General features: G+C 45.8%; 1 protein-coding gene across 1 annotated transcript in view; it reads right to left on the reverse strand.

Annotated features, from left to right (window-relative positions):
- Lpin1 (lipin 1) overlaps positions 1-23,758 on the reverse strand; it is a 64,737-nt gene that overhangs the window by 12,683 nt on the left and 28,296 nt on the right. The window contains exons 8-16 of the mRNA XM_090337436.1: positions 21,314-21,443; positions 16,226-16,532; positions 15,289-15,382; positions 14,516-14,706; positions 13,778-13,871; positions 12,716-12,785; positions 8,779-8,871; positions 6,004-6,083; positions 488-614 (exon numbers count right to left, since the gene is read on the reverse strand). Of these exons, the coding sequence (XP_090193562.1) occupies positions 488-614; positions 6,004-6,083; positions 8,779-8,871; positions 12,716-12,785; positions 13,778-13,871; positions 14,516-14,706; positions 15,289-15,382; positions 16,226-16,532; positions 21,314-21,443 (1,186 nt within the window). The remainder of the gene's footprint in view (positions 1-487; positions 615-6,003; positions 6,084-8,778; positions 8,872-12,715; positions 12,786-13,777; positions 13,872-14,515; positions 14,707-15,288; positions 15,383-16,225; positions 16,533-21,313; positions 21,444-23,758) is intronic.

Below are 23,758 nucleotides of genomic sequence, written 5' to 3' on the forward strand. Positions count from 1 at the left end.
TGCCATAACAACTGCACAGCAGGGCACCAGTGGATCAAGCCTACAGGCTTAGCTACTCAGGAGGCTGACATCTGGAGATCATGGTGTGAACTCAGCCTTGGCAGCAAGGTCTGTGAGAATCTTATCTTCAACTAACCAGCAAAAGAACTACAAGTGGAGCTGTGACTCAAGTGGTGGCCTTGAGTGAAAATGCTAAGGGACAACACCCAGGCCCTGAGTTCAAGCCCCAATAACACACACACACACACACACACACACACACACACACACACACACACGGAGTAAAAAGAAAAGAAATCAGGTTGTATAGTACCAAACAAGGGATGGTGGAGTCCCCAGAGGGGAGCAGGCACACTGCGGGATAAAAGTGCCAGGAAGTAGAAATGGGAACCAAGAAGTAAGAAGCCCTTCAGACATGACCCTAAGAGTGATGCCCATGACAACCAGGACGCAGGCTCTGAGCATGCGCGGGGGAGCAGAGCCTCACCAGCTGCTCAGAGGTGAGCCGCAGTGTCTTCTTGTAGCTGACATTCGCCAGCAGAGGGAGGTGGCTCGTGCTTGATGGCTTGGCAGCTGCGTGCTCTTCATCACTGGAGGATGACTCATGCTTTATCCTAGAACACACAGTGATGTCATTGCCCACTAGAAAATGCATCTGGGTAGCCATTAAAAATGCATTAGGGCTGAATCAATGGCTCAGACAACCAGGTTTCTCCCAAGAACGATCTCCTGGGTGGTCACTGACCATATGGTTTTCGATTTATCAATGAGCTGGCTCTGCATCCCATTCATACATCTCTGCATTATTCATGTGGGGCTGCCTCTTCTCATTCACTCGCCTGTTTACTAGCTATCATCGCTCTCTTAACCAACAGACTTCTTTTCCAGAGAAGCAGTCAAATCCCTCTAGCCTAAGCAGCTGCTAACCGACAATATTCTTCTGCGTTTTTTATCTTTTTGCAGCAGCTGCAGGCCAAGCCCTCAGAAGCCAAACTCATTAGTTCATCTACCTCTCCAAATATGTTAATTACAAATTACTAGAGCACTTCTAGGACCTACAAACAGGTGTCAGTCGCCTGAACTGAACCCCTGGCAGGTCACCTCACCAAGAGGAGTCTATCTTGGCAGGCCTGGAACCCACGGGCTCATGACGTTCTAAGTAGAAGATCTGCTTAGAAAGTTGATCAGGGCTGGGTGCCAGCGGCTCATGGCTATAATCTTAGCTGCTTAGGAGGCTGAGGTTTGAGGATCACAGTTCAAAGCCAGCCCTGGCACTAAAGGATGTGAAATTAACCACCGGAAAACCAGAAATGGTGTCGTGGCTCAAAGGAGTAGAAATGGTGCCGTGGCTCAAAGGAGTAGAGTGGTAGCGTTGAACTGAAAATCTCAAGTGCCCAGGCCCTGAGTTCAAGCCCCACAAGTGATCCAAAAAGACCAGTAATTCACTGTGCCCTGGATTAAAATCCTACAATGACATTATCTGCAACCCAGTGATTATTAGCCCTGCCTTCTCAGGACCACTACCTTAAAAAGATCTTAAGTGTTCCGCCTCAGTGACTCACACCCATATCCTAAAAGGAGTCTGGGAGACTGAGTTGTGGGAGGACTGAGGTTCAAGGCCAGGCACAGCAGAAAAGTATTCAAGACCCCTTCGCAACGCATCATCCCAAGCTATGCTAGAGGTGGAGATGGGAAGGTCTGTGGATCGAGATCAGTCCAGGCAGGAGAGTCTGTGAGAGTCTTCCTCCACAGGGGGAAGCTGGTGGGAAGAAAGGGTGCTCCTGCTGTGATCTCAATAAACATAAAAGTAGGCAGATCAAGGTTCAGGTGCAGCCAGGGTGAAAAGTGGCACCAGATCTTAAAAATACGGAGTCCTGGGGCCGGGAGTTTGGCCCAGTGGTTAAAGTGCTTGCCCAGCATAAAGACCTGGGTTCGATTCCTCGGTACCAAATACATACCCAGAAGTGGTGCTGAGGCTCAAGTGGTAGAGCTCTAGCCTTGAGAAAGTCCAAGGATAGTGCTCAGGCCCTGCGCTCAAGCCCAGGACTGGCAAAAAAAAAAAAAAAATACTATTACTATAGTAGTAATAGGACTGGAGGTATAGCTCAGTGGTAACATGCCAGACTAGCAAGTAGGGGAGCCTTGAGTTCAAATCCCACTACCACAATAAAAGAGGTATTGGAGACAGAGTTTGGCCTAGTGGTAGAGTGCTTGCCTAGCAGGCACGAAGGCCCAAATTCAATTCCTCAGTACCACATACTTAGAAAAGCCGGAAGTGGTGCTGTGGTTCAAGTGGTAGAACTCTAGCCTTGAGAAAGCCCAAGGACAGTGCTCAGGCCCTGAGTCCAAGCCCAAGAACTGGCAAAAAAAAAAAAAGTTATATGGCATCCTATGACTGCACAGGAAAGGCTGAGAGCCCCCCAGCAGGCATGCCCCACCCTCATATCTGGATACACATGGTTCCCACATCCTCAAGGTGGGCGCTCATCCTTGGTTTCCTCGACCTGCCATAAGATGGCCATGGAGCCCCTCACAAGCCTCCACAAGAAACATTTCTAGAGTCAAGCACTGGCTGTGCTGGAGAGGTATGAGGGCACATTGTCACATGGCACCCCACTTCTGCATATGGAGACCTGGTTCTTTGTGCATCTGGGTGAGTTGCTCCCTCCCTGAGCACGGGCACCAAGGGAGTGAAGGGAGTGGAGGTGGGAGCTGACCAGGACATCAGAGCCACTGTGACCCCCATCCATTCACACTGGGCCAGCCACTGGTAAAACAGCAAGCAGCCTTGTCCCTGGTGTCCTAAGGCTCTGGTGTAAGAAGCCAGGCATAAGGCCAGTGCCAGTAGCTCATGCCTGCAATCCTAACTACTCAGGATGCTGAGATCTGAGGATCCCAGTCTGAAGCTCAGACAGAAAGGTCCATGAGACTCTAATGAACTTCTCAGAAAAAGCTGGAAGTGGTGCTGTGGCTCAAGTGGTAGAGCACTGGCCTTGAGAACAAAGAGGCTCAGGGACAGTGCCCAGACCCTGAGTTCAAGCCCCAGAACCAGAAAAGGAGGAGGAGGAGGAGGAGGAGGAGGAGGAGGAGGAAGAGGAGGAGGAGGAGGAAGAGAGGAGAGGAGGAGGAAGAGGAGGAGGAGGTGAAAGCTGTGTGGCGTGTGGCTGGTACTTTCAGCAAAGGGCCTGTCCCATCCATGGTGGTTTGTATCTGTCGTGCTCCAGACTCCACCACCCTCCCATCCCCAGTCACCACAGCCCTCTCCACAGAGGTTGATTAAATGTTACCTGTTTTACAACAAAGGGGCCTCCACCATTTGAAAATCTATGTTCAGAGAAGGAGCTGAGAACAACACAATGTCTAAGTTAACACCTGTCACAGCACAGTACATTTTTCAAATGGCATTTTAATTATTTGTGTGGTGACACGCTGTTTGCTCAATGATGGGACTTCGGGGACTGTTCTGTCAATCAAGTCTGTCAATTAGAAAACATTCACATACAACTTCTTTTTTTTTGTCTTCTGCATATGTCTAATAAAGAGACTAAAAGTCATCACCGAGATGAAAAGATTCTGAGAGCTTGGTCCCTTTGTACAGGAGTCAGTTGTTCCCTGGTAAAGAACAGCAGGATGGCCAGCCGTGAGAGTGAACCGCCTGTGCCTCTACAACAGGACATGCATGAAGACAACCCCAGCCTGAGGCAACTCCAGGAGCTCAGTGTCCAGCCTGGGGGACTTACTACAAGCTGCTGCAGTGTCCCCCACCATGTGCACCCGCTGTGCTTCTGGACTCTTCCACACCACAACCCAAAATGACAGGAATAACGGTGGGAAGGACAGTAATGTCAACACTGGCCCCCTGCCAGTGTGTTTCCCTGTATGCCTTTTTTTATTATTATTATTGTAATTAGTAAAAGGGTTACATGATATTCGCCAGATAGAAGGTGCATTAATTCACATACATTGATACCCTTTCACATGTCTTGGTACCCATTACCCTCCCCCCCACACCCCCCACCCCCACCCGTCTTGGTTTTCCCCCCTTCCCTATCAAATTTCAAATAACCAAATACAAATAAATTCAATATATCAGATAACAAAGTGAGATACTGTAACAATATGAGATAACCAAGGGACAGCAAAGGAGATGAGAGACAACATAGTACATTAAGGACAACAATCATTCGTTATATGGCTTTTGTTTCAGTATCCTGGAGGTCCTTTCAATTAGCTTCACATTATATGTCCTTATGTATCAAGATTTTGCTCTATTGCAGATTTCTGCTAGTAGAGCCCAAGGTTTCTACTGATTATGACAAATGAGAGAAACCATTGAGCCTAAGTTCCTTTGAGTCTGGCTTACTTCACTTAATATGATTTTTTTCTAAGTCTTTCCATTTCCTAACAAATGGGGCGATGTCATTCTTTCTGACAGCAGCATAGAATTCCATTGTGTACAAATACCACAACTTGTTGATCCACTCATCAACTGAGGGACATCTAGGTTGGTTCCATATCTTTGCTATGGTGAATAGTGCCGCAATGAACATTGTTGTGCTAGTGGATTTAGTATGTCCTTGTTTCTGGATGGTTGGGTAAATGCCAAGTAGTGGAATTGCTGGGTCATAGGGGAGGTCTATGTTTAGTCTTTTGAGGCACTGCCACACTGCTTTCCATAGTGGTTGAATGAGTTTGCACTCCCACCAGCCCTGTATGCCTTTTAACTGAGTTCAGGCCTCAGGCTGTCAGACGTTACTGGTGAAGGTCACTCAGGGTTAGCGTCCACACCATTGTTAACAGGATGGGGAATACCTCTCCTCACAGCCCACTTTCCCAAGTCCTGTTCACAGAGATAAAGCTGAAGACAACGCCAATATCAAAACCACAAGGAAACTCCCTCGCATTATAAACACGTTAACTAAAATGCCAATGGTATGTTTCCTTTGAATGGTATGATTCCTTTGACTTAGAGTTTAATAAATTATTAACAGGAAGCTAAAATATGTTGCCTGAGAAGGGGTGACACTCATTGCAAGGTGGGAGCAGAAAAATGGCAAGAGAAAGGAATGGGTGAATATGGTCATAATAGTTAATGTGGTAACAAAAACCAGAAGCTGTGAGGGGAGGGGTGGGGCTGGGAGAGATGGGGTGGAGAATGACGGAAGGGGAGACATTGAGCAAGATGTACTCATACCCTGATATGTTGGGTTGACAACTCTTTATATAACTACTTAAATAGAAAGAAGAAGGAGGAGGAGGAGGAGCAGGAGGAGGAGGAGGAGCAGGAGGAGGAGAAGAGGAGGAGGAGGAGGAGGAGGAGGAGGAGGAGGAGGAAGAGGAGGAGGAGAGGAGGAAGAGGAGGAGAACAATTTCATCTCTGCTGTTTCACATTAATATGAATCCTTGAGAAAAATTCAAATAGTCTGGGTGCCACTGGCTCAGCTCTGTAATCCTAGCTAGTCAGGAAGCTGAGATCCACAGGATTCAAAGTCAGCTCAGGCAAAAATTTAATAAGCAAAACGTCTGACTGAAGGAGTGGCTCAAGTAGTAGAGGACCAGCTGAACAAGCACAAAATCAGGGAAGAGAAGGAGGGAAGATGGAGATGAAGGAAGAGAAAGAGGGAGGGCAGAGAGGGAGGGAGGGAGGAAAGGAGGGAGGGAGGGAGGGAGGGAGGGAGGGAGGGAGGGAGGGAGGGAAAGTAGGTTCCAGGGAGCATTGAATCTGTACAGAAAAGCAAGTTCTTTCAGCAGGAACTTAAAGCATCATCACCACCGCCATCAATTCTGCACGTGATAGCCACCACTTGCCAAGACCTTGAGCAATACTGTTGTTATATCAGCTCATTATTTAAGGCAGCAACTGCCTCTATTTTGTGAATGGTTAAGCAAGTCTAAAAGAAAAAAATCCTGCTGTGAGTCACTGAGGGAAACAAAATGCCAATGCTGGGTGACCAGCCATGGTGGCCAGGCTTGGGCAGCCAGCCAGGGCCACCCCCACCTTACCTGGGAGCCATAGTGAGCTGGGACGGCTGCTCTCCAGTACTGTGGCTCTTTCCAGGCAGGCATTGCTCCGGCTTACTTTCCTGGAGAGGAAGAGCAATGGTCACAGAAGTAGCAAAGGGAAGGTGCTGGGATAAAAGCTTGCAATCTGCCACAGGCTCCCCCAAAGCGCAAAGCAGGACCCCAACGGGGAGCCTATCCCAGCAGCCACAGGAGGCCCTGGGTTTGGGTTGACTTCTCTTTGCAGCTCTGGCTTCTCCAATGCACAGAAACATACAATTGAGCTGAGAAATGGTTTTGACAGAAATGAGTCTGTTATCCCTAAGTGTTGGTGGCACGCAACCAAACGCCATCATCACTGTCTCGTCTGCAAATGCTTCATCAAGGGCTGCCTGGATTCCTTGGGGCTTTCAAAATATTTTCTTCTAATTGCCGATTGAAATGCTTGAAAATATTTTCACACCATATTTTGCTTGGAGAAAATGTGGAAGCATTTCTCTCTTTTTAATGCCACTTATTCTTCATAGGAAATTGCTCTTGGGATGTAGTGAAGTCCTGGATTTCTAGAGAATTCTGGGGCCCAGGACCACCTTCTGCCTCTTATAGAATCTGAGCAAGTCTGCCAGTTCTACCCCTCACTTTCTCATCTGTGAAGTGGGAGTGAGAGTCCAAATCCCCTGCACTGCTGTGGTAACAAGGAAGAGCTATCTATGTGTATAGCACCGAGCCACACACACAACAGAAAAGAGGTTGGGGAGAGAGGGGGGCACAGGACCCAAGGCCAAGTTGGAATCAACCAGAAAGACATATCAAGGGACAAAGAGTACACAAGGCAATCTCCTTTGCCATTGTTCAGGAAACAAGTTAATAATGTCCACTGGAACATTTCAGCCAAGAGAACAAACACCACTCACTACACAAAATGGCAACTGTCTTCATGTAGCACTAGTACAGATAATGGCAGGTGTTCTTGAGTTGTCTGGTGAGCTCGTAAATAATGACAGAGCTCATTATTTTTAACCTATTTATCAAGGCATAGAACCTGCCACTACAATTAACCATCTTTATTAGGCTAGTGTAGAAAATGCACATCTAGCTGAAACATACATTTTAGCTTCTAAAGAAATAGTTCATAAATACTCCTTTCTCACCAAACTGGTGAGAATTTGGGTGGTCTACAAATAAAGAAATGTACTTTCACCTATAATTCTAGAACATTCTGCCATTTAGTAAGAAAACTAAAGACCCTTTTTGTTTTAAGTCCCCTAAGAAAAGCATACATGGGGTGGGGAGCGTGCCCTAGTGGTAGAGTGCTTGCTTAGCATGCACGAAGACTGGGGTTCGATTCCTCAGTACCACACATACAAAAAAAAAAAGGCTATAAGTGGTGCTGTGGCTTCAGGATAGAGCACTAGCCTTGAGAAAGTCCAACGACAGTGCCTAGGCCCTGAGTTCAAGCCCCAGGACTGGCCAAAAAAAAAAAAAAAAAAAAAAAAACATATATATTGGCTTCAACTTGTGTCTACCCTAGGGTTAATGAGATCATCAACAAAAGTCAGATACTCCAGGAGATAATGTCAAAGAACAATTCGATCTAGGTAAGACTCTACCATAGCCTTCTTCCCTTTGAAAGAGTGAAATAAAAATGAGTTCAATGGGGCTTATTTTAGAGTTTTAATAGGTTTAGTTAACCTTGCAGTTATTTAACCCCAAGCAGCCATCATCCCCTCAACAAATAAATGCCAAATCCCTCTGGGCGGCCCAGCCACCCAGTTCCAGGCAGGACCACGGGGGTCAAACCTCCCCGTGGTCTCTGCCTTCCTGGAGTTGAAGGTCTGGAGCACAAGAGACCACATGGACAACAGTTCCACTAATCGCATATATTATCAACTGTGGCAAAATGTAAGAAGGAAAAGTTCCTAGGTAGTGGCTCAGAGAGCCTAGAACAGCAGACCAGACAACTCTTCCAAGAAAGAGAAATTTGTGCTCCAGAAAGCTAATTTTTCTAGAAAAGTAAGTTACCATATGTTGAAGATCTTCTTCTTGGGACACAGAAATCTAATTGGGCACTGATGGCCCACATCTGTAATCCTAGCTACTCAAGGGGTAAGATCTGAGGATCACAGTTCAAAGGCAGTCCAGGCAGGAATGTCCACGGGGCTCTTATTTTAATTAACAACCAGAAAACTGGACCTGGAGCTGGAGCTCAAAGTGGTGGAGCACCAGCCCCCAGCACAAAAGCTCAGAGACAGCATCCAGGCCCTGAGGTCAAGCCCCACAACCCACAACAAAAATAAAAGATACTGAAATCTTACAGAGAGAGAACAACTCTACCTCACTATCCAACCTTAGAAGCAGTGACCCAAAAACCCAATGACCTCTCACCTTTCTTTTGGGTTGTTGTTGTTGGTCATGGGACTTGAACTCTGGGCCTGGGTGTTGCCCTGATCTCTTCAGCTCAAGGCTACTGCCCTACCCCTTGAGTCCTCAGAGCCACTTCCAGTTTTCTTGTGGTCAACTGGAGATCGGAGTCTCACAGACTTGAGTGCCTGGGCTGGCACTGAACCATGATCCTCATTTCTCAGCCTGCTGAGTAGCTAACCTGATGACCTCTCACCCTTGAACTCCACTGAGTGCTCGTCTCTTCTTCTCCATCTCCCACACTGGGTGTTACATAGTACATGCTTGTTTCTCTGATGCAAGTGGCTGGAAATGAAAATCCCAACACAAAACCAAATCCTCCCAAGTTCAAGCGCCCATTCTGTCTTTGGCACTTACCTCTTTGATTGTGGTGTTTCGGCCTCTCCAGGAAAACCACCATCTTCCTCCCTTTTTGGGCATCTTATCCCTCATGATAGATTCCACGGTGGCCTGTTTTAAATGGATGGTAACATAAATAATGGAACCAAAAAAAGATCAACTGAGTGCATCCAACTGAAAGAAACACATGCTAGGAAGATTGAGAAAGTAAAATAAGAAAAAAGGGAAAAAGAAAAGAATCAAAGGAAACACAACATACTATTTGTGAATTAAAAATTTTAGAGAAGCAAAACCTAATGGTGTCCAAAATTACAGTAAGGTAACTTAAGCATGAAGACTTAAGGAGATGTTAAAAGAATAAACAAACAACAAATAAAATACAACACGACAACAACAAAAAAGAAAGCATTAAAAACCATTAGTGATTAGTAAGACCAGAAATTTCCAAATTAAAGTGACTAACTGATTAAGATATTGCTACCCTCAACAGGATGATTATAAAATAAAACATGAGATGATAACTATGGTAATAAGATCAGTTTTAAATAAAACAAAATGCACAGGATGTTTCAGGAAACATAAATTTTCAAATTTTGACAAAATAAATTTGACTTATATTCTCCAGTATTAAACTGATACTCCAAGGAAATGGAAGTTAAATGGGGACATTACATGTGAATTAATAACTTTCTAAGAATTCCCAAGACCAGTACTTTTTCAAGGCTAATTCCAGGACCAGGGAAAAACGTTATCTAATTCTCCTTCCTTGGTTTATACAGCTTTCATGCGCTTACTCATAGCTAATAATGAAACAAGGGCTTAGGTTACTCTGCCCAACAGAAGGCAGGCAAGGAGACAAATAATTCACATCATTAGACTGAAGCAGATTTCTTCTTATCATTTAAAAGATCTTTATCGAGGGACCGGGAGTTTGGCCTAGTGGTTAAAGTGCTTGCCTAGCATGCATGAAGACCCGGGTTGGATTCCCCGGTACCACATACATAGAAAAAAGCCGGAAGTGGTGCTGAGGCTCAAGTGGTAGAGCTCTAGCCTTGAGAAAGTCCAAGGACAGTGCTCAGGCCCTGAGCTCAAGCCCAGGACTGGCAAAAAAAGAAAAGAAAAGAAAAGAAAAGAAAGGAAGGAAGAGACTAGTTTAGACCTAGACACACTGATTCTAAAGTTTATTAAAAAAAAAAAAAAAAGAATTAGCCAAGAAAGCTCTCAGTATAATAATAACCAGAATCTACCAAGTAGTAAAATATATTTTAAAGCTATAGTAATTAGGAGTATGCAGTGCTGGTCTATGAGTAAACTTATCAGAAAACTTAAAAATAAACGCAAAGTCGGGGCCAAGAATGTGGCCTAGTGGTAGAGTGCTTGTCTAGCAAGCACAAAGCCCTGGGTTCGATTCCTCAGGACTAAAATAAACAGAAAAAGTCCGAAATGGTGCTGTGACTCAAGGATAGTATACTAGCCTTAAAACCCAAGGACAGTGCCCAGGCCCAGAACTCCAAGACTGGCAAAAAAATTTTTAAAAATAAATAAATCCAAAATCATGGAGGAATTAACTAGAAACAGTTGTAACTGGTAATCCATGGGGAAAATGGTGTCTAATAAATGATATTGAGATGACTATGAAGCTGTGTCAGACGGTTAGTTGCTCACATGCTCCTTCCCCTTCTTTCCTGACAACAGAGCCAAGAATTTAGCTGAAAAAATATTGTGGAGAGTTCAGTTCCAGAGGACAAACTCAACTGACGACGACTCCAATATTCAGCCAACAACTACCTTAAAAGTGATCAGCTGTGGGCCAATGAAATGCCTGGAACCTGTCCCATCATTCCCACTTTGGATCTGGTTGTGTAAGGAGACAATGTGTAAAGCTGTCATTTATGAAAAGCCAAGGAAATCACAGAGAATTCATCAAGGCTCAACACAGCAACCTTTAAAACTCCTACCCTAATAAATCTATAATGTTTAAGCCATGTCTAATTATTGTTTTTTTCAACCCAAAGTGCCCTGATTTAATAAGCATCTGGGAAAATGGATTTGGTCCTGAAATCCCCTTATTATTCTCTAAAGAATTATAGATGTATCAAAGATTTAAAATAAAACAAAGCAAAGGGAAGGAAGGAAAACAAGATGATTTGGAGGCAATGAGGTGAGGGAAATGGGGACAAAAACATGAGAAGGGATATCAATGTATGAGAAGTAATGCACTTACTATCTGGTGAATGTAACTGTAACCCTCTATACACTACCCCAACAATAAAAAATAAAATAAAATAAGACAAAGCACTAGAAGGAATTGTAGAGAACAATTCCACAAGCTTTAGAAATGGGAAAGGAAGGTCATTCTAACTATACACAAAATGCAATAACCAAAGAGAAGATAATTCAACATATAAAACTAATTTCTAGGGCCAGGAGTTTGGCCTACTGGTAGAGTGCTTGCGTAGCATGCACAAAGACCCAAGTTCAATTCCTCGGTACCACATACATAGAAAAAGCCAGAAGTGGTGCTGTGGTTCAAGTGGTAGCACTCTAGCCTTGAAAAAGCCCACAGGCAGCCCTCAGGTCCTGAGTTCAAGCCCCAGGGACTGGGGGGAAAAAAAAACTAATTTCTAACTTAGAGAAACACCATAAACAGTCAAAAAAAAAAAAACACACAACAACAAAAAGCCAGGCTCTAATGGCTCACACCTATAATACTAGCTACTCAAGAGCCTGAGATCTGAGGATCGTGGTTCAAAGCCAGCCCAGGTACTAAAGTCCATGAGAACTCTTATCTCCAATTAATTAACTACCATAAAACCGGAAGTGGAGCTATGGCTCAAAGTGGTAGAGTGCTAGCCTTGCATAAAAAGCTGAGCATAGTGCCCAGTCCCTGAGTTCAAGCCTCACAATAAAAATTGGAGCTGTATGGTTTTGGTTTTTGTTTTTGCCAGTCCTGGGGCTTGAGCTCAGGGACTAGGCACTGTCCTTGGACACTTTTTGCTCAAGGCTAGCATCCTGTCACTTGAGCCACAGTGGCGCTTTCTCCTTTTTCTGAGTATGTGGTACCAAGGACTTTGTGCATGTTGGGCTATGCTCCCAGCCCATGTGTCTTTTTCTATAAACTTTTAAAATGTATTTCTATCACAACTGCCCTTCTTTTTTCCTTATTAACTTGTAAGACTTGAGAGAAATAACACAAAAAATGTATTTCAGGGTATGGACACCAAGAGGAAGCTGACAAAACAAAATCCACTCTGCAGAACAACCACATCACAAAAGACACACCACCTTGAAGGAGCAAGCAGACTCAACACCACCAGATTTCACTTCAAGAGCTTAAAGTGACAGAGCTCTGGACAACAGTTTCAACAGTGCCAAGCCCGGGCTAGGTATACCAAGGAAACAAATCTAAGATAGGGTCTCGATAGCAAAAAACTAATCCACTGGGTGCTGGCAGCTTATCCCTGTAATCCAAGCTACTCAGGAGACCTGAGGATCAGGGTTCAAAGCCAGCCTGAGCAGACTTGCCTGTGTATAATAATTATTTACATTTAAGTATATAGATAATTGATATATAATTGTCATGGGTGCTAATGTTTGTCAAATTAAAAGAATTAATCCAGATGTTAGTGAAATGCCTTGTGTGACTTTAGGGACTCATAGTTGGTATCTCCAATTAACCATCAAAAAGCCAGGGGGGGAAGGGTGGCTCAAATGGTAGAGCACTTGAGAGAAAAAGCCAAGAGAGTGTAAGGCCCACTCTACACACACACATACACACATTACACACACTACACACATACACACACACACACACGATGCCAGTAACAAGATCTCAAACTCCCGATGCAAATACTCATGAACCTCAAGTGTGCACAGAGCAGTTCCCACAGTCCCAGTTGTCCCCGCTGTAATGTCTGCCACCCCAACCCTGTACCTTCCTCATGTTAAAGCTCACCTTTGGCAAAGGTTTCTGGAAAGCTTGCATTGCCAGGAGTAGAGGCGCTGCTGTTGTCCAATTATAATATCTAACAGAATAACAAGACAGATGTCAAAAGACCAAGGCCTACCTGAAGACCTCCCTAGAGGAAGTCCAAAAGCCCCATGAGTGTCTCAGCCCAGTCCTGTTGCTACTTCCCTTGCCGGCCCTTGCGGCTTGGTCCCCCTCCTCCATCTTATCCCCAAAGCCACAGCGAGGTGCCAGAAGCAGCCATGGCACTGCATGGACAGCAGGCACAAGGAGCTGACCAGCGGCTAAACCACCTTTCCATGCAGCAGCCCAGCACCAGGCCATGAGGGAGCTGCAATTCCTGCTGCACTTGAAAGACCTCCGATAAGGACGGCCAGGGAGAGCAGCTTCACTTTATCCCAGGCCCGGGACAGGGCACCAAGACCTCAGGTAAAGCACCACCCCTTATGTGGTCAATTTGAAAACCCAGTACGGCCGGGTGCTGGCTGGTGGCTCTCATGTGTAATCCTAGCTTCTCAGGAGACTGAGATCTGAGAAACATAGCTCAAAACTAGATGGCACAGAAAAGTCTACAGACTCTGATCCCCAATTAACCAGCAAAAAGCCAAAGGTAGAACTGTGGCTGAAGTTGTGGCCTTGAGTAAAAAGCCAAGCGAAAGCTCAAGGCCCTGAGTTCAAGCTCGTGTAAAGGGGCCACAAAAGAAGAGCCAAGAAAGACAGGGGCAGAGGAAAGAGGGGAAAAGGAGAGGGAAGAGAGAAGAAAGAAGAGGGAAGTGGGAAAGAGAGAGAGAAAAGGACGAAGAGAGGGAAGAAAGAAGAGAAAACCCCAGTAGAGTTGTATATTACAATCTGGGATATTACAATCTTACAATCTAGCACCTCAACCCATCTATCACACAGGAACCCAGAATTAGCCAAGGGTAAATATGGGATATTAGCAAACTACAACAAAAAAATAATTCTGAGGTTGACCATATACATTGATATATTTGGAAAAATTGAAACAAAAACTATGGTGCCACTGCCAAAATGACTTCCAGAAGCACTTACTTATTCCCAATCTTTACCACGAGGTTGGGGTCGTCGATGATGCCAGGGTTGTCCACAAACTGCTGGTACGACACGGCCTGCTCCAGAAATGCATCTGTGACCGCCATGGGAGGGGAACAAGGGAGACACAAAGGAAATGTGGTTCACCCATTCCTGAACCTTTTCTGACAGTTCACATCCCAACCATGCAGCCAAGGTTACTAACGGTACCAATACAGGGCCTGCGCAGGCTTGGGGGGCAGCGATGGAGGAAGGAGGCTGGCACCAAGCCCAGGGTACTGGGATGGGACAGGGTGCCCTGTGTAGGGATGTCCACAGAGGCACTGGGATGCCTGGCTGCCGTGGTGTGAGTCCCCTGGGTGAGTGGTGACCAGGGTCCAGGAATGAGCCCCCTCTGGGGTGTCAGCTCCCTCCTGTGCCTGAGAAGCAGAGGGGCGACCACGCCCACCTCCCAGGGGTAGTGTAGATAGAGAGGGCAGTGAGTAGAATTCAATGTCCAGCCCCAAGTCCGGCCTGATCAGTGGGCAGCTGTGCCTCTTAACTCATCAGGGGGACAAGTGAGGAGCAGCGTACACCCTCAATGACCAAATACCCCCACCACACTCTAGCAGGCCAGAGGCCACAGGACGGGGGGACTAGACGTCACGCCCAGACTGGTGTCCTGGAGAGGCCCTGGGCGGCCCTGACTCCCTCCCCTTCCCTCGTCATCCGGGCCTCGCCATAGGACTGCGCCAGTACCTTTCGTGATTTCCCGGTGGTCACTGAGCCCCCCGCAGAGGGAGATGGCAATGGACGGCAGGTCCCTCAGCCCGTCCGAGGTGCTCTCCATGCCGCTGTCGATGCCTGAACTGCCCACGGACTGTGGGGACTGGTTGGCGGACCGCGCTCCGCCGTCGCTGGCATGCTTGGCGAGCCCCGGGGGATCCCCACTGCAAGGAGGAGGCAGGAGCTATGGTGGGGCCTTTCCATCCCTAAGGCCACACACCCACATCACATGACCCACGGCCAAGACCCTCTTGCATCACACATGACCTTCTGCCAGGCCACCACCGCTGGAGGAGCACGTGATTTCATGCCAGGACAGATTTGCCGTGACATCAGTTTACCTCGGAACAGAAGGCAATCATGGCTGCCTGCTTTCTCCAGTTTCTCTTGTGAAACAAACCATGCAGGATGGCTTACTGCCAGAGCACTGACCCAGCCCATGCCAGGCGGCCGAAGCTGCGGTCCCCAAAGACCAGACAAGAAAAAGGCCCAAGTAGCTTATGGACAACTGACCTGTGACCCAGCCTCGGGTCCATCACAGGCACAAGCTCAATCCCAGGCTCCCATCCAGAGGGAGCTGGGGGTGCTGCGGATTCAAGGGTGTGGCTGAGACTTCCTGTAGTAAAATGCTGGCCCCTGACCCCCCAACAGCCTTGTATCCTGGCTCACAATGGGGGAAAACCAAACTCCTGCAAGCTAATCCTCACATGACAGAAAATGGCATGAAGAACGGAGAGAAGTTTTACTTTTTAGGGAAATACAGGGCTGCCACTTCGGGATCCATGTCTGTGAGGTCATCGAGGTAGACGCCGTCAGCGCCTAGATGTCTACTCCGTTTATCTGAAAGATTGAACATTCCAGTCAGAACACTTCCAGAAGCTCACAGACTCCTAGCTCCAGGGCCTGGGCACTGAGGGTGGAACCAGCCCCCAGCCCCACCACGGCTAGGCTCCCTAGGCTCAGCCCTGTTCCTCATGGGAAGGGTCCCTAAGCCCTCAAGGTGACCGACTCATGACAGCTCTTATTGCTGTTGTTGGTAAAGACCTTCAATAAGATTTTCCCATGGGCGGGTGCCAGTGGCTCAGAAGCTGAGATCTGAGGTTTGCAGTTCAAAGTCAACCTGGACAAGAAAGTCAGTGAGACTCTTCTCTCCAATTAACCAGCAAAATGCCAGAAGTCAAGCTGTGGCTCAAGTGGCAAAGCACTAGCCTTGAGCATAAAAACTAAGGGGCAGCAACCAGGCCTTGAGTTCAGGTCCTAGCATCAGCATACACACACACACACACACACACACACACACACTCTCTCTCTCTCTCTCTCTCTCTCTCTCTCTCTCTCTCTCTCTCTCTCTCTCTCTCTCTCTCTCTCTCTCTCTCTCTCCCCATTGACCCAGTATGATGTGGCATGCCTACAATTCTAGCTACCCAAGGGACGGAAAGAGGAGGATCAAAGTTCAAGGCCAGCACAGGCAAAGTTGACACAAGAAAAACAAAGTAAACAGCCAGTGTGCCTTGCAGATTTCAGAACTTCAAATTAGACGCTCATTCTAAAACTGGATTCACTTCTGGATTCACAAGGAAACTTTGACTTTGGGCCTGGGGATGAAGGGAGGAGCTCTGCTGTGTGCACAGAGTATGGGAAGGCTGACAGGAAGAGGGTGGGAAAGGAAGCTGGGCTTCGTACCCTTTTTCCTAGAAGGAGAGTCCATCTTGGTCCCCATTTGCATGTTGCTGGCAGCAGGGGACTTGAGCTCCTCAGCCATGGGTAGAGGCGGGGCAGCCGCGCCCAAGGCCTCCAGGTCGTCTTCACACACAAACTGCATCTCCATGGGAAGCTTGCTGGGCTCTGGAGGCGGCCCCCCCACTAAGGTGGGCGACTGGTCGCTGAACGTATCTGAAGACTCACTGTGAATGGCCTCGAAGTGAGTCTTCTCACAAATTTTCCTGCTGCACAAGGGGCTGGATTCTTTCATCTTGTGTGGAGAAGATGACTAAACCAAAGAAGAGACAGAGAAAGACTGAGTAGAGAAAAAGCCCGAGCATAGGCAAAGAGAAAAAAACTGAGTTACCAAAGAATTATGGTCAGTGAATAATACATGACAGAGACTTTCCACCCTCAGGACCACCTGTTGCTTTCCAAACATGCTCACAAGTCCACAAGCCAAGAGTAGCAACTCCAGAGCCAATGAGATTTCACACAGATCATCAAATGGCAGCAGGGGCAGTAATGCCAAAGGGCTCAGTAGAATGGGAAATGTTAGCATAACGATGTGTTCACAGCAGCAAGAATAAATTCATTAGCCAGCCATGGTGACTCGAGTCTGTAATCCTGCAGAAGGGCAGGGGAATCTGAGACTCCCTCTACCTGGGCACGGTCGGGTACACCTGTCCCACACAGCTAAGAGGGAAGGGACACATGGATGGACACAGTGGGGTACACCTACCATCCTTGCAATGCACAGAAGTCCAAATAAGAGAACCATAGTCCAGACCAGCCTGGAAACACAATGAGACCTTTTCTCAAGCCACACAAAAAAGGCTGAAGGTCAGATTTAGAAGCACTGAAATTATTCCCTGCACTCTCTCAGACCACAAGGGCATCAAATGGGAACTGAACATGCATCTCCACCAACGAAAACTCTGTAACTCATGGAGATTGAACAACACATTGTTGAATCACCAATGAGTCATCGAGGAGATCAGAACAGAAATCCAACAGTTTATAAAATTTAACAATAAGGAGCACACAAAATACCAGCTCCTTTGGGACACGGCAAAGGCAATACTCAGAGGAAAATGTATAGCTCTGAGTACCTACAATAACAAATTGGAAAAATCGCAAACCAACAATTTAATGTCTCACCTTAAGCTCCTGGAAAAAGGGCAACAAACCAACCCTAATCCCAGTAGAAGGAAGCAAATTATTAACATCAAAGCAGAATTAAATGAATTGGAGTCCAAAAAAACTATAGAAAGAATCAACAAAACAAGGAGTTGGTTCTTTTAAAAAATTAACAAAACTGACAGACCCTTAGCAAATCTTACCAAAAAAAGAAGGGTGCATACCGAAATAAACAAAATCACAGACGAAAATGGTAATATCACAACAGAAATTAACAAGATCCAGAGCAGCATGAGGGAATACTTCTCAAACCTTTACGCCAACAAATTTGAGAATCTAGAAGAAATGGATGAATTTCTAGTGAATATCAACATACCCACACTGAACCAAGAAGAACTAACCCAACTAAACAGGCCTATTTCAAGCACTGAAATAGAAATGGCAATAAGAGACCTTCCACCTAAGAAAAGCCCAGGGCCAGATGGATTCACAGCTGAATTCTATAAGGTCTTCAAAGCAGCGCTCACACCAATACTCCTCAAGCTCTTCAGCGAAATTGAAAATGAAGGCTCCTTACCAAACTCATTCTATGAAGCCAGTATAACCCTCATCCCCAAACCAGACAGAGATTCATCAAAGAAAGAGAACTAAGACCCATTTCTTTGATGAATATTGATGCAAAACTTCTCAACAAAATACTGGCCAACCGTCTATAACAACTCATCAAAAAAATCATACACTATGATCAAACAGAATTCATCACAGGGAGGCAAAGCTGGTTCAACATACGCAAATCAATTAATATAATTCAACACATCAACAGGAGCAAGGACAAAAATCACATGATTGTCTCAATAGATGCAGAAAAGGCATTTGACAAGATCCAACACCCCTTTATGTTAAAAGCTCTGGAGAAACTAGGAATCCATGGAACATTCCTCAATATAATAAAGGTTGTGTATCACAAACCCACAGCTAGTATTATACTTAATGGCGAAAAGCTAAAGCTATTCCCTCTAAAATCAGGAACGAAACAAGAATGCCCACTCTCTCCACTCCTCTTTAACATAGTATTAGAATTCCTAGCCAGTGCAATAAGGCAAGAAGCAAGCATAAAGGGGATCCAAATAGGGAAAGAGAAAGTAAAAATTTCCCTCTCTGTAGATGACATGATTCTGTATTTAAAGAATCCTATAGACTCCACGCCTAAGCTCCTTGAGCTAATTCAAAACTTTGGAAAGGTAGCAGGGTATAAAATTAACCCTCAAAAATCAACTGCCTTCCTCTATGCCAACAGTGAGAGGAATGAGGCAACAATCAGGAAAGCAAGTCCTTTTGCAATACCCTCAAAAAAATAAAGTACCTAGAAATTATCTTAACTAAGAATGTAAAGGACCTTTTTGATGAAAACTTTAAAACCCGGAAAAAGGAAATTAAAGTAGAATTGAGGAAATGGAAAAACCTCCCATGCTCCTGGACTGGAAAAATCAACATCGTGAAAATGACAATCTTGCCAAGGGCTATACCCAATCAATATCGCAATGTCATTCTTTAAAGAAATAGAAGAGTCAATTCAAAATTTCATTGGAATAATAAAAGACCCCATATAGCAAAAACACTTCTTAGCAGAAAGAACAGCTCAGGAGGAATTTCAATACCAAACTTTATACTCTATTACAGAGCTATAATCATCAAAACAGCTTGGTCCTGGCACAAGAACAGGCTTGAAGACCAATGGAATAGAACTGAAGACCCAGATATTAAACCACAGACCTATGGCCACCTAATCTTTGACAAGGGAGCCAAAAAAAAAATTGAATGGAAGAAAGACAGCCTCTTCAACAAGTGGTGCTGGCAGAACTGGTTAAGCACCTGCAGAAAACTAAAGTTGGATTCTTCTTTGTCACCCTGCACTAGAATTAACTCCAAATGGATCAGAGACCTCGAGGTAAAAGCCAACACTCTGAAAACTTTACAAGAAGGAATAGGAGACACACTAGGCCTCCTTGGCACAGGTCGAAACTTTCTTAATAAGGACCAAGAACCACAACAAATCAGAGAAAGGCTGGATAAGTGGGACTGCATTAAACTGCAGAGCTTCTGTATGGCAAAGGACATAGCTAGTAAATTAAATAGGAAGCCTACAGAGTGGGAGAAGATCTTCACTAACCATACAACGGACAAAGGCCTCATATCTAAAATATATCAACAGCTCAAAAAATTAAATCACTCCAAAACTAATCTCCAAAGTAACAACCATCCCATTAAAAGATGGGCCAAAGACTTAAAGAGAGTCTTCTCTGAAGAAGAAACAAAAATGGCCTATAGACACATGAAGAAATGCTCGACATCTCTGGTCATAAAAGAAATGCCAATCAAAACAACTCTAAGATTCCACCTCACTCCAGTTAGAATGGCCAGGATCAAGAAAACTAATAACAACAGATGCTGGAGGGGATGTGGCCAGGAGGGATCACTACTACACTGTTGGTGAGAGTGCAAACTGGTTCAACCACTATGGAAAGCAGTATGGCAGTTCCTCAAAAGACTAAACATAGAGCTCCCGTATGACCTAGCAATTCCACTACTTGGCATTTACCCAATTGTCCAGAAACAAGGACATACTAAATCCACCAGCGCAACAATGTTCATTGCAGCACTATTTACCATAGCAAAGATATGGAATCAACCCAGATGTCCCTCAGTTGATGAATGGATCAACAAGATGTGGTATTTATACACAATGGAATTCTATGCTGCTGTCAGAAAGAATGACATTGCCCCATTTGTTTGGAAATGGAAAGACCTAGAAAAAATCATATTAAATGAAGTAAGCCAGACTCAAAGGAACATAGGTTCAATGGTTTCCCTCATTTGTCATAATCAGTAGAAACCTTGGGCTCTCGTAGAGGAGATTTGCAATAGAGCAAAACCTAGATACATAAGGCCATACAGTATGATGCTAAATGAAAGGATCTCTAGGATAGAAACAAAAGCCATATAATGAATTATTGTTGTCCTTAATGTACTATGTTATCTCTCTCATCTCTTTTGCTGTCCCTTGGTTATCTCAAATTGTTACAGTATCTCACTTTGTTACCTGATATATTGGATATATGTGTATTTGGTTATTTGAAATTGGATAGGGAAGGGGGGAAAACAAGATGAGGGGTGGGGGTGGGGGGAAGGAAATGGGGATCAAGACATGAGAAAGGGTATCAATGTATGTGAAGTAATGCACCTTCTATCTGGTGAGTATAATGTAACCCTTCTATTAATTACAATAAAAAAAATATATGAAAAGAAAAGTGCAGGAAAAAAAAAGGGCTGAAGGTGTGGCCCAAGTGGTAAAGTGCCTGTCCATCAATACAAGGGCCTTAGATCAATCCCAAATGCATTATAATGGTCAGGGATAATGTGGAGACATTCTATGAAATCAATCTCTGCTACCACAAAACAAGCAAGATGGTATCTGTCCTTGTGGGGACAGTGGGCCAATGTGGTGGCAGGGACTGGCTCCCCTATAGCTGACCACGTCCCGCCTGTCCATCTGCTCCATCTGGCTGGCAGTGCACACATCATGCAGCCTCAGCTATGCTACTCTGTCAGGATCAGACATTTCTCCTACGCGCTATATTTCAGTAAACTACCCCAAAACGGTGGTGATTTGTTCAGAGGCAAAAACTGACCATGCATGGGGATTTCCAGTTATGAGAAAAAATTCACTAGATCAAAACCAAGTCTGATTTACGAGCGAGCTAGGTGTGCCAGTGATCTCAGATCCTTGGGAGGCTGAGATCTGAGGATGACAGTTCAAAGCCAGCATGGGCAGAAAGTCTGTGAAACTCTTATCTCCAGTTAACCAGCAGAAATCAGGATCCAGCTGGGGCAGAGATGGTCAGTGCATGGCAGACATGAGGAAGGACTTACCTTTGCAGCCTGTGGCAATTCTCCCCAAAGCCACAGCATTTCTAGGTTGTTCTTCTGCATGGGCCTGTCCGTGGACTTGCTGACCAATTCTGAGTCACTTTTTGGGGTCGAGGGTCGGGACCCTGAGGGACTTAAGAAAACACAATCCCACAATTTAAGTGGGGAAAGAAAGTCTTTCCTTGTCTTTGACCTAAATCCAGGGTTCAAATAACCCAGAAAAATACATCTAAGCTGGCAGTTCCTTGCAAGCACAGCCTTGGGGCAGTCCCTCCTTTGGCCACCAGGGGTCCATGCATCCCCACTTCCAGGAAGGCGACAGCCCCAAGATGTGAGTGACCAAAAACAAAGGACTGTCAAATTCAGGAAAGAGAAGCTAAGAAAAGCAGCATCTAGAAAGAAAAAAGACAGATGACAGACAGACAGACAGACAGACAGGCAGAGGAAAAGTAGACACCAGTATTCTAATTACTCAGGAGGCTGAGATCTGAGCATCATAATTCGTTGCCAGCCCAAGAAAGTCCATGAGATTCCTATCCTATTTCCATTCTTATGAAGCACCAAAGAGCTGGAAGTAGAGGAGTGGTTCAAGTGGTAGAATGTCACTTTGGGGTAAGGGACAATACTCAGGCCTTGAGTTCAGGCTCCACGACCTGCACATACACTCTACTCATCCTGAGCTTAACCCTCACCTGGCACATGAAGCACCTCAACTGTTGGGCAGCCATGCAGGGGCCTGGCCAGTAACATTATATTCCACAATTTCAACATTTACAGATCTGCACTGGCTTTAAAAACAGCAAAGTAGCACCACACACAGACTGCACCAGATATTAACTGGATGACAGGCCAGTGGCACCCAGACTGACATCCTAGAAGCCATGGGCGTATTCTGGAAATTCTTTAGAGACCCTGTCACTCTCACAGGCCCAATTCTGTGGGGACAGTGACATAATGGCACTCTTGGGCCAGCTTCTAAGTGGCCATATCATGTTCTTAGTCTATGCTTGCTATATTTTTCTCCCAGAGACCTTCACAAAGTCTCACTGCTGCCCAGCCAAACTAGCTGGCCAGAGTCAATTAACACCTAGGCAGAAAGAAAATGCCATTTAAACAGGGAACGGGGCAGCTTGTGCTTATAATCGTAGCTACTTGAGAGACTGAGAAAGGGAGGATCAAAGGTTGAAGCTGGCCTGAAAAGTGGGGTGGGTGTCTTGGTGAGACCCCTTGTCAGCTGCTGAACCCAAGGGAGCATACGCCTGCAATCCTGGCTTTGTGGGATGCATAAGTGGCTGGACTGTAGACCAGGAATGTGTTCAGGCAGGAAGCAAGACTATCTCAAAAATACCCAGTGCAAGAAAGGGCTAGAGGCATACATTAGTGGGCAGAGTACCTGCACAAGGCCCAAGTTCAAATCCCAATATTGCCAAAGATGAGAAAACGCCATTCCGTTGTCTTATCTGTCATTTCCCACATTTTCTTTCCTTGACCATAAACAAGAAAGCCAAACTCTCATCTGCGCCTCCCTCAGACTGTATCTGTCAGGCAGCCTCCCCTCAATGTGTCTGGTCCCAACCAAAGGCCCAAGCTCCGCTGTGGGCACGGGAGCAGCTCAGGGCCGAGCAGGACGTGCACCCACCGCGGGGCTCTCTTGTGGCTCCAACTTCACTGAGACCCTCTGGAAGAGCTGAGAGACAATGGCTGTGTGGGTCAGGTGGCCCTTGGTGATGGCTTCTCAATTGTGCCCTCACAGCACAAAAGAGCTGCTGACACTGCTTAAAGGAACTGGCAGGGCCCCAGCAAAGCTACACAAAAGCAGATCATGAGCCAGGTCAGCGCCAGGGCCATGGCTCACCAACTGTAGTTCTAGAATAAAAATGCCAGCGTGGGTCCCTCTGCACTTCCCAGCTCTAGAGTCATGAACTTTCGTGTCCTTTTGTGACAGTCACAAGGGGTCCCAAGCACTTGGGCTCGTAAGCTCGCACTCAGGAAGAAGCTGGTCTGCGGGCAGCTCTTACACTGGACTTTCTCCTTTCCTTAAATGTACCATCAAAAGCCATCCTGTCCACAGGTCACAGCAGCTGAGAGTGGGCACAAACGCACACGGCCATTCTGCACCTGACACCTGAGGGATGCCAGGCCAACTACAGATGAGCACGGGGAGAAGTCCAAGCCAGTTCAAAGCCAGTCTGGGCAGAAAAGTCTGTGAGATGCTCATCTATAATTAACTGAAATAAACCCACAAACAGAGGTGCAGAAAGAGCCAGGTGAGAAAGTGAAGCCCTAGTACTACCACAAAAACAAGAAGACAGAAAGAGCGAGCAAGCTAGCCACAGCGTCGTTGGCTAGCAGTTTATGACATAAAGGAGCCATGGAGGTCAGCAGGAAGAAAGGCTGATGGGGACTACAGTCAAGGAGCGAAAGCATCCCATGAAAACCCCAACTTAT

The sequence above is a fragment of the Megascapheus bottae genome, chromosome 7 (genome assembly GCF_031878675.1).
Source record: "Megascapheus bottae isolate mThoBot1 chromosome 7, mThoBot2.hap1, whole genome shotgun sequence".
NCBI classification, from domain to species: Eukaryota; Metazoa; Chordata; class Mammalia; order Rodentia; family Geomyidae; genus Megascapheus; species Megascapheus bottae.